The following is an 11,339-nucleotide window of genomic DNA, read 5'->3' on the forward strand; positions in this document are numbered from 1 at the left end:
ACATTCTGTGGGGCAGCTAAGATTCAAGCTCCTGGGCCACAACTGGAGGTAAATAAAAACACTCAAGAAAAGCCAAGCCTGGGAGAACCCTAAAGCCCCTGCCCGAAGTGAGGTTTGAAATGACCTCTATCCATCACCTCTGTCTCCCTTCATTTCAGGAAAGCAAGAGTTAAACACAACTTCATCTCAGAATTGTCCTCTCATTTCCATTTTTAGAAAACTGAAACTAAAGGTATATCATCTCTGTGCAAGGCAATGAATTGGATATTTTTGGAGGATATTCCCAGGTGTTACTCTAACAAAGGCGGTTTTTTGTATGCAGTTTCAGAGTTTTCTTGGAAGTTATCTTTGGGTGGGTTATTATCTCCCCCTGTATATCACTTTCAAACTAGGAAACTCCTGATATTTACTGTATGCACATTTACTATATCTTGACCTTTTATTGTTCCATTTTTCTTTATATCCCTTGCATTCCAAACCCAAGCTCAAGATCCAAAAGTTGGGATCAAGTGCAATCTATTCTCCTTAAGGTTGGGGCCATGTCTTGCTCATCTTTGTACCATCCGAGCAGAGGACCTTGTTTTCTAGGCATTTATGATGCTGGACTTGATACATGGACCTGACTGATATCCATGCCAGCTGGAGAGTTTCTCTCTGTGATGGGACAGCTTTTTGATGAGTCTGGAGTAGTATTTCCCATCCATTCCCACTCCTATAAGTTGTCTGTATACCTTTCATGAGAAAAGAATTCAGCAAGCAAATAAGTTTGTAAAATATTGTATAGTATACCCCTTTCTGGAAGATCCACAGTATATACTGGCAAGTTTAAGTCTCTTTGACATTTTTTGGTAAATAAGGCTGTTTAATTTTGACCCTGAATTGCCCATATGTTAAACAGAGGCTCATTTTTATATGTGTTATTCTTACAAAGCTCATTATTATGGGATTGTGGCTCTAATGCTGGCTTAATTGTGTTTGGAAAGGGTAGAGATGTTAGATCAGAAGGAAGTTTTATAGCAGATTATTACGGGTCTAGAGACAACACAACATATAGAAGTAACCTCTTAAAAGACCTAGAAAAGCCACAGCACATGCAAGGATTCCTTCCTCAGGCCTAGACCACTGCCTCCTGACAAGATGCATGCCTGGATTTTGGCATGTGCCCGCTGCCTCTTCCTTTTCTCATTGCTCCCTGTCACTCACAGAGGATTTGAGCTTCTGTCACATTCAGGTATGAGAACTAAGTGCGGTTCTCGTGGGATAGGCCAGCCAGGGGTCTGGAACACTTCTGAAACCCAAGGAATGATCAAGGATGGGATATTTGGTCTAGAGGAGAAACCTACAGTGGAGATAAATTCTCTTAATCAGTCAAATAAACTTCTTGGTTTGGGGAACTAGACAACCTTGATCATTTTCTCTCATGTATCAAGACTTGAAAGATACTGCAAGGTTACTTCTGTAAGAGGGACCACAGAAAGGGAAAGGTGATCCACATAGAGCACTTTATAGATGGTATAGGAATAATAATAACCACCATTGATTACTTACTGTGTGCCAGACCGTGCACTAACTGATGTACATATAGGAATTCATTTAAACCTTAAGAAAACACTGTGAGAAAGATATTATTACTTTCAATGTTTACTTGAGGAAACAAGCTCAGAGATGTTCATTAACTTACTCAGAGTCACAAAGCTTAGAATTGGTAGCAATGGGGTAAGAACCCATGCTGGACTGACTTGAGAGCCAGTGCTTTTCAGAGCCCACTACTCCTTCCCAGATGCCCTTGGCTTTCTTCATAATACAGTGCCTCTTGCTTAAATTCTACTCTGTGGCCTCTTAGCAAAAAGAAATAGGAACAGGGCATGTTTGAAGAGTAAGATGCAAGTTTTGCACAAACCCCTGTGAATGTGAAGCCTGCTAAGCAAGTCACCTTTGTTGTTGTAGGATGACAGAAACTTTTATCTCACAATGCTTTCCCATGAATGTCACCATTCTTTGAGGCAATAGGATGGGCCTGGGCCTTATTCTAAATTAGAGTTATGAATTACAGAGCTGTGAATTCTTACAGAGTTGGTTGGAGATATTAAAGTCTTTGGATAACTGGAAACCAATACCTCTGCAGTTGCCCTAACTCTAGTACCTCTTAAGAGAAGAAAGAAATTGTGTCTCCAGAGATGTGCTATTACTTTCCCCAGCAAGCACGGTCCACGTGTTTTCTGGGTAGGTAAAGTTGTAATCAGATGTCATATTATAAATCTGATTATTACCTGAAAAGGCTCTTAGATTTTTAAGTCCTTGAGGTTCCAGGCCTTTGTTGGTGAAGATGAAAAGCTCACAGAATGAGAAAGACGTAGTTAGCCCATGGCGTGTGCCCCAGGACCTGACCACCTCATGCCAGGGAAATGGCCACACCTTCTGTGCTTGGCACCCTGACATCAAGAGAGATAATACACACAGGAGTGGCTCCTACATGTGTCTGGTTTTATTTTTTTATTTTATTTTTTATTTATTTATTTATTTATTTATTTATTTATTTATTTATTTATTTTTTAATTTTTATTTATTTATGATAGTCACACAGAGAGAGAGAGAGGCAGAGACACAGGCAGATGGAGAAGCAGGCTCCACGCACCGGGAGCCCGATGTGGGATTCGATCCCGGGTCTCCAGGATCGCGCCCTGGGCCAAAGGCAGGCGCCAAACCGCTGCGCCACCCAGGGATCCCTATTTTTTATTTTTTTAAAGATTTTATTTATTTATTCATGATAGACAGAGAGACAGAGAGAGGCAGAGACACAGGCAGAGGGAGAAGCAGGCTCCATGCCGGGAGCTCAACATGGGACTTGATCCTGGGACTCTAGGATCGCGCTCTGGGCCAAAGGCAGGCGCCAAACCACTGAACCACCCAGGGATCCCCTTGTGTGTGGTTTTAAATGGATTTCTTTGTCAAATTTCAAAATCAAAATCAATATTTGGGGGCAGCCCCAGTGGCCCAGGGTTTAGCACCGCCTTCAGCCCGGGGTGTGATCCTGGAGACCTGGGATCGAGTCCCACGTCAGGCTCCCTGCATGGAGCCTGCTTCTCCCTCTGCCTGTGTCTCTGCCTCTCTCTCTCTCTCCCTCTCTCTCTCTCTGTCGTGAATAAATAATAAAATCTTAATAAATAAACAAACAAATAAATATTTGGGGATATGGATATGGTCACACCTCTCTTTACATATTTGGCATCAAAAGAATATGGATAAATTACATCCATTTTTTAAAACAGATCATTTTGGGGGGCACCTGAATGGCTCAGTCTGTTAAGCATCTGACTCTTGGTTTTGGCTCAGGACATGATCTCAGGGTCATGAGATCAAGTCTCGTGTCAGGCTTCATGCTGGGTGTGGAACCTGCTTGAGATTCTCTCTCGCTCTGCTCCCAAACCTCCCCCCCCCCCGCCCCATCTTACTTGAGCACTCATGTAGTCTCTCTCTCTCTCTCAAAAATAAATACATAAATAAAAACAGGAATCATTTTTAAACTATCATTTAAGGGGCAGCCCAGGTGGCTCAGTGGTTTGGTGCCTGCCTTCAGCCCAGGGTGTGATCCTGGAGACCCGGGATCAAGTCCCCCATCGAGCTCCCTGCATGGAGCCTGCCTCTCCCTCTGCCTGTGTCTGTGCCTCTCTTTCTCTCTGTGTCTCTCATGAATAAATAAATAAAATCTTTTTTTTTTTTTAAATTTTTATTTATTTATGATAGAGAGAGAGAGAGAGAGAGAGAGAGAGGCAGAGACACAGGCAGAGGGAGAAGCAGGCTCATGCACCGGGAGCCCGACGTGGGATCCGATCCCGGGTCTCCAGGATCGCGCCCTGGGCCAAAGGCAGGCGCCAAACCGCTGCGCCACCCAGGGATCCCAATAAAATCTTTTAAAATAAATAAATAAATAAATAAATAAAATATCATTTAAGGATATTCTTAGAGAAAATGATTACACCTCTACTATAATATTTATCATCCATCTTTCTAATCACTACTTCAGCATTATAGCTCCAGCCCTCAAATGGGAAAATTTTTTATGTATTTCCAAAACATATTAGCTATAAGCAGTAGCTGACATCATTTCCGTACTTCAAGATTCAGAGTGATGACACCAGCAACCACGATGATACCATTGTTAATGAACTTAAGGAATGAGAGGTAGAAATTTCAGAGTTCCTTCTCTGAGTTTTCATAGTAAGTTATAGGACCTATGTGAATAGATATTATCAACTACTGTTACATTTATTTCCCAAAGGACAATTTTGTTTTAGAGTACCTCTTCTTCTAGGGATTGAATTCTTTCTCAATTATGCATGTCCTTTAATCTTGAGATAACTCTCACAAATGATGTCTTATATTTGAATTCTGGCAGTTGAAAACCATGAAGCTGGAAGCAGGCTCAGTGGCCCTCACCAGGCATGACATCTTTTGCACTATCAGGAGCTTTTAGGTAGTAAACTGTGTAGTAGACATGTTATTTCTCAGCTGCCAGCTGGACTCACTGCAGAGCTCTCGTTTGGACCATGGAATGGCTCTACTTGATTCGTCCCCTCCAAATTAAATAGAAAATGCCAACAAACTCATAGTCAAAACTGGGTTTGCCATAAATAAAATGCTGTATTTCTAAAAAAAAAAAAAAAAAGATATTGCCCAAATATACAGAAAAATCTTAATTATTGTTTGTTGACTTAATAAAAAAAAAATCAATGACAGATGTCCTTGGCATGCAGCCCAGTGGCATAGAAAAAACAAAAAATTATAAAGCCCTGTTTTCCCCTTTTATCCCTTGTCTGAGGTTATTTCTGAGTCCTGATGATCACTGCTTGTCTAGATTTAGAAAATCTCTGGGCGGCTGACCCAGGTACCCTCTTGGTCATTAATGATGGGACTGCCTTCTCCCTAAGGGCTGAGCTGACCGCACCCTGCACCACTGTTAGAAGTGATCACTGTTAGAAGAAGGAGACAAGGTGACCAGGGAATAAAGTTGCCACCTGAACCAGGCCCCTCCTCATTGTGATCCACACCCATACCGTATGACACTTCTCTCTTTGTTTCTGTGAAATCAGATTGTCAAAATGCAGAGATTAAAGACATGTTCCTGGGGGGGCCTCATTTCAACCTTCACCAGCCCTCCAGTTCCCATTTGAAAAGCCAGCCCCCAACTTAAAATTAATTTCTTACACCATAGGACAGCATGGTTGAGGTTTGGAAGCAAAGGGGAAAGTGTTATATAAGCACTCAAGCCTGGTTTTGGGGTTTCTTGTGCTGTTGTTGTTGTTGCTTTTTCCAAAAATTATTTCCCCTATGTTTTAATGGCACATGTTGCATGGCAGTGGTTATAAACCAAAATAAGTAAAAGTGAAACCAGATTTTTAGAAATTGAGAAAATTGTGCATGTATCACACAGGAGGGAAAAAAAAACAGTATTAGTGTCCTCCTTAAAGTAGATTTTAGCCAAAACTTTTATCATTGCAAGGAACAGGAGCCCATGCCTATGGGTTCCAGGGAAGTTGGCAGGCGGTCAATGTCAAGGTACAGTGTGGCTCTTGGGCTTTATATTGTGGTGGTTCTGAGAGCAGAGATCTCTAGAGGGGGCATTAACCCTAAGCCTAACTCTTGCCATCCAGCTGCCTCTGCTGCATGCTCTTCCCTTCCAGGGGATTCTTTACTGACCATTCTTAGTGCCATGCCCTCATAGCCTTAGTTGGCCCAGGCCCCAAGGCCTGAGGTTGCTGTAAGCTCATTCTGCATCCCTGCCCACCTTTTGGTTCTGTTAACTATGGCCTGAGTAAGGAAGGGATGCGGTGGAACCACAGCTGCTGCTCCCTGGGATGTGGGTGGGACGACTTCCCTCAGAAGAATTGTGGGCAAGCAGGCGACGTCCCCTTGGCGCCTCAGAATTTCATCTCCCTTCCTTCCTCTTCTGTCCCCAGAAAGAGCTGTCTGAAGAAGTTGGCCAGAATGGCAGCCGTGCTCAAATTTCTGTTCAAGTCCACAACGCGACATGCACAGTGAGGATTGCTGCCATCACCAAAGGGGGCGTCGGGCCGTTCAGTGACCCAGTGAAAATGTTCATCCCCGCACACGGTGAGAGCCAGGCTCCTTATCAGCTGATAGAATGTGTCAGTCTGGGCGGTGCTCTGATTGCAACAGTGACCCATTGGCGGGGGCATCTGGTGTTAAGAATGATAAACAAAGGGCAGCCCGGGTGGCTCAGCGGTTTAGAGCTGCCTTCAGCCCAGGGCATGATCCTAGAGACTCGGGATCGAGTCCCGTGTCGGGCTCCCTACATGGAGCCTGCTCCTCCCTCTGCATGTGTCTCTGCCTCTCTCTCTCTCTATGTCTATCATGAATAAATTTAAAAATCTTAAAAAAAAAAAAAAAGAATCATATACAAAGACCAAAGGAAATTTTTGCAGTGATAAAGATAGTTTTCTCATATACCACTCCCCAGAGCACTGAGACCTGTGAGTCCTCCCACTACCATTACTACTGATGGGATTAAGTTACGACAAAGATTATTAGTCCTTTCAGAATACCAAATTTGACTTGGCCTACTGAGGTTAGTTTAAATGATGTCTACATGACCGTGTACATAGATAGGCAGTGAGGCTCATCCGTAGGGCTCTTAATGGGCTCTGTTTATTTATGTGCTAGTGTTTGTTTCCTGTGTTTTAAGCTTCCTGTGTTATTAATCACTCAAGCTTTGGTGATGTCTTTCGTGATCGATTGGTACAGAACATGAATCATTGCCTACCAAAGCTGTCCTTACACGGCATTGGGCTAACTGAGCTAAGTGGTCAAGCCTGTGTGCTGCCTTCTGTGTGTTGTTGGAGTGTCCTCTGGCAAGGTGCCACCATGGTGCCCCCGTGGCCCCAAACACTGTACTTGCTTCTGTAGTCCAATGGATCCACCTTTTCTGACCCTCACTCCCCCATTAAACTGCTGTCATAAACTCCATGCACAGGCATCTCTATTGATGTGATTTTTGTATTTACAAGTTCTTGCCAAATATGATCTTTGTACCTGTACCAGACAGCACTTGGGAGTGAGCCATTGAGTGCCTGTCTGTGTGTTTTAGTGACCTTCAAACATGCTGAAATGGAACCATTTTACAGTTCCTGCAGCCCATGGGCTGTGTGGTAGTAGTAACTGGTGGTGGCAAGCAAGGTGTGTCTACCTGGTAGAAATTCAGAGGTGATAAGATTCTGCTTCTAAGGGCACAGGTTAAAAAAAAAAAATCAGACTTTAAGAAGACAGAGCTTTCACCTTTATATAACAAACTCAAACATTCTACAAAGCTGAGCTATTCCGGCAATCCTTGCTTTGCATGATTCCAACATACATACATTTCAGCTACCACAATTTGGTTAAATAACACTAGTTTCCCAATCACGTGGTCCGAACTTGAGTTACCATCATGTATTATCTGTGAGTAATTGTGTGAAGTATAAACTTCGCCTCTAGCTGTCTAGTCCACAAACCACTATGTAAATAAATAACAGATGCGCATAGTGATCATGGCTAGTCTTATCAGTTGTTTCAAAGTCTCTCGGTGGCTGGATACTGCTCTTACCAAATGCATGTGATTTGAATAACTTATTCAGAGGCATCTAGTAAGACCTCTAGCCATGATGCCTCCTTATCTCCCAGGAACACACCACACAAGACTTTATAAAAATAAGTTACTGAAAGAGAGAGTCCGTGAACAAAGATAAAGTGCAGCAAAGAAAGTGCAGGAAAGAAAGGAAGAGTGTAAGTGTTGAAGTGAAATTTGAATTGAATGTGGAGTTACGGAAGACACAACTGACCAGCAGTCAAACACTGCTGCCATTTGATTGACTAGCTCTGCAGCCAGGGAACATGGTGAAGGTGACTTTACAACGTGAGCGAAGTGGCTATGCCAGAAAGAAGATGGCCCCGAGGAAGTTAAACTAGCAAAAATCTTCATATAAAGGAACTCTCACAACATTGAAAACATAAAGGGTAAAATGTTGGGAATGAATCCAAACCCAGAAAGGAGTATGAGAATTCTGCAGGGCATAGAAAATATATTCTTGCTATATCATAAGTTATGTGACCAGAAGAAGATAAGTACTATTCAAATCACTCTGGATCAGTATTTTACAAAGAAGTGCAATTTTTTATTCTCAATATTTCTAGTGTCTTAAATTAAATATGAGTAAATATGAGTTTTACCATGTTTTTCAATTCCTTACACATTCATATCTGATGTGAAGAGAGTCACCCAGTGATTATTAGAATCACTGTACATGGTCCCTGCTTGCACCATCAGAATGAGGACTGCCTGCATATGTTGATCACAAAGTATAAAAGGACTAAGTTCTAGAGCTTTTGACTGTCTTCTTTCCCTATTATAAGCCAATGTGTCTTATGTACTCTAGATCTCAAAGAAATGTTTTCAATTATTGATTCTGTTGGTATTTTACTAGGCTGGGTAGATTTTGCCCCCTCGTCAACCCCAGCACCTGGCAATACAGATCCTGTGCTCATCATCCTTGGCTGCTTTTGTGGATTTGTTTTGATTGGGTTAGTTTTATATATTTCTCTGGTCATCAGAAAAAGAATCCAGGAGACAAAGTTTGGGTAAGTGTCCCAGCTTCAAATGTTTTGCCTAGGGTTATCATGTGCTTGTTATGCCAACTCATAATGCCTCTCCTGCTGGCTCAGCTCCTCATGTTCTGCCCAGCTGGGTGCCCTGTCTTATGTCCATCCTGGGGGCAGGCAGTTTCCTTGCCTAGGCCAGTCCTACAGAGGCAGCCAGCGGTAAAAGCTGGCCTTAAAAGGGGCTCATTTATGGAAGAGAGCATTAATAGGCCTTCAGTATTCAAACTTACTTGCCATAAAATGAGGATTTTAGTTGGAAGACTTCAAAATAATGCTAATTCTTTTTTTAAAAAACAGATGAAATGAGGTGCCTAGGTGGCTCAGTCAGTCAGGCGGCTGCCTTCAGCTCAGGTCATGATCCCAGGGTCCTGGGATCGAGCCCCATGTGAAGCTCCCTGCTCAGCGGGAGTCTGCTTCTCCCTCTGACCCTCTCCCTTGCTTGTGCTGTCTCTCTCTCTCTCTCTCTTTCAAATAAATAAATAAAATCTTTTTTTAAAAAAAAACCAAACATACATATAGATAAAAATGCTGGAAGTTCACCAAAGCATCAGCAATTCTGGATAAGTGTGGACGATTCTGCGTTTTCTTTTTTTGCTATATTTTATACATTTTCTGTAGTGATCAGTTAGTTTTCTAACAGAGAAAAACTTTATATTTTCACACTCAAGTGTAAAAGAAGTTCTTGTTCTGATTTTCTATACATCTGACTTTTATAGCAGTAGTCCAGTATCAACAAAAATGGGCAGGCACATGAAGGCAAGCTGGGAAAAGAAGGGTATGTGTGCAAATTTGTTTCTGACTCAGTTTTCTACGCCAGTGCCTCTGTAGTGAATTTGAATTTCCACGAAATCCAGTTTACCACTCATGGGACAGAGGAAGAATTCTGTAAAAGGCAAGTTGTTGACAGCCTAGAATGGGACAGAGTGAGGGAAAGTGAGTGACTCTGTTTTGGAGGGAGCTGAGCAACTTTTGTTCATTGCTACATCTTAGGAATGCTACTGTAATGTTCCACTCTAGGACTTTCCATTGCCGTGGAGGGGGGCTTGAGAGTGGAGGGTAGACTACCCTTTATTTGTGCCCATCCTAGTCTTAAGGGTTGGGTACCTTCAGTACTTACTAACTCTATCCTTATCATTATTATATCTTAGTATGTAGATTCTGACTGTTTTAAAGAAATGACAAAATCTGATCTAAATCCTGAACATAGAGTTGACTGAAATGCACCCCAGAGTCAAGGTGTGTCTCACTGTGAAACAGGTACTGAGAACCTCTGCAAAAGTTGTAAGATAGCTCAGTAAAATGTATTGAAGGCCCCCTAGGTGATAGCCTGGATACAAGACTGAACCAAAGCCAAGCACTGCTCCTGCCTTCTGAGTGCTTACAGTTAATGGAGAATCAAGCAGTAATCACAAGTAAATATAAAATGGCAACTGTTAAATCCTTTATTTTATAAAGGGAAATGTGAGAGTGTATGATGGGAGAATTTGACTGCATTAAGAAAGTCAAAAAAGGTTTCCCTGCAGAAGTGATCTGAACTAACATCTAAAAAGGGGCAGGTATTCATTATGTGAAAGACAAAGGGAAGAGGATTATAGCCAGAAAGAGCAGTACATGCAAAAACCCTGTGGGGGCAGGGAGCCTGGCATACAGAGGGGAAGGCACTAGACTAGAAGATATGATGCTGGGTTCTGGCATCAGTTCTGTCACTTAAATAGGACATAGTTATTTTTCTCCCTTTCCTTAGTGTACTCTTTGAAAACAAGTCAACATGCATAGCCCACACTTACCAGGATGAGTTCTACTTCCTTCACCCTTGAAGGGCATAGTATCCACATAAAATATTTAGGGTTCTTCTACAAAAGTTTGTCTCTACACCTCATTTATGCATTCAATCATAACATAGCAGTATGGACTCGTGGATATTCATTTTATACTTTGGATTATAATCCAATACTAGTTTATTTTATTACTCAGACTGTTACAGCTTTGGCCATTGGGAACTTCTCAGTTGTTCTGTGTTCTTTTTTTTTTTTTTTAAGATTTTATTTATTCATTTAAGAGATGAAGTGCATGAACAGGGGAAGGGGCAGAGGGAGAGGGAGAAGCAGGCTCCTCAACTAAGCAAGGAGCCCCATGTGGGGCTCCATCCCAGGACTCCAAGATGACTTAACCGAAGGCAGATACTTAACCGACTGAGCCACTCAGATGCCTCTATTCTGTGTTTTTGATAGTACTTGGACAGAGTTATTTTGATTTCACCAAGTAAGCCTGAAATAGAGCTAGGGAAAGAAAACTTTTTCTCCCAATGGGAAATGCCTTTGTCATAAAAGAGGTGTTTGAACAGACAGTGGCTTGGTGACATCCTTGTAGAATCAGCACCTGTTCAGGGAGCCCTTTTTAATAATATGAGATGTCTTTATTTTTATTCACCCAGGAACGCCTTCACAGAGGAGGACTCCGAATTAGTTGTCAATTATATAGCAAAGAAGTCCTTCTGTCGGCGAGCCATTGAACTTACCTGTAAGTTAACTTTCATTTCCCTTTTCTGATAAAAGCTAAAGTAGTTAAGAGCAAAGAAAGAACAAGTTAATTGACAGGTTTCTAACAAAAGCCAAAGGAGTCAAAGAATGGTTATTTTTAACATGCAAAAAGTCTTCAGAAACCAGCAAGTAGATAGTCATACGTAA

The 11,339-nt window shown here is 42.0% G+C and overlaps 1 protein-coding gene across 1 annotated transcript in view; it reads left to right on the forward strand.

Annotated features, from left to right (window-relative positions):
* MERTK (MER proto-oncogene, tyrosine kinase) overlaps positions 1-11,339 on the forward strand; it is a 114,666-nt gene that overhangs the window by 78,321 nt on the left and 25,006 nt on the right. Inside the window, exons 9-11 of the mRNA XM_055327181.1 lie at positions 5,958-6,111; positions 8,478-8,631; positions 11,087-11,172. Of these exons, the coding sequence (XP_055183156.1) occupies positions 5,958-6,111; positions 8,478-8,631; positions 11,087-11,172 (394 nt within the window). The remainder of the gene's footprint in view (positions 1-5,957; positions 6,112-8,477; positions 8,632-11,086; positions 11,173-11,339) is intronic.

This window comes from Nyctereutes procyonoides, unplaced genomic scaffold, assembly GCF_905146905.1.
Source record: "Nyctereutes procyonoides isolate TBG_1078 unplaced genomic scaffold, NYPRO_anot_genome, whole genome shotgun sequence".
Lineage (NCBI taxonomy): Eukaryota > Metazoa > Chordata > Mammalia > Carnivora > Canidae > Nyctereutes > Nyctereutes procyonoides.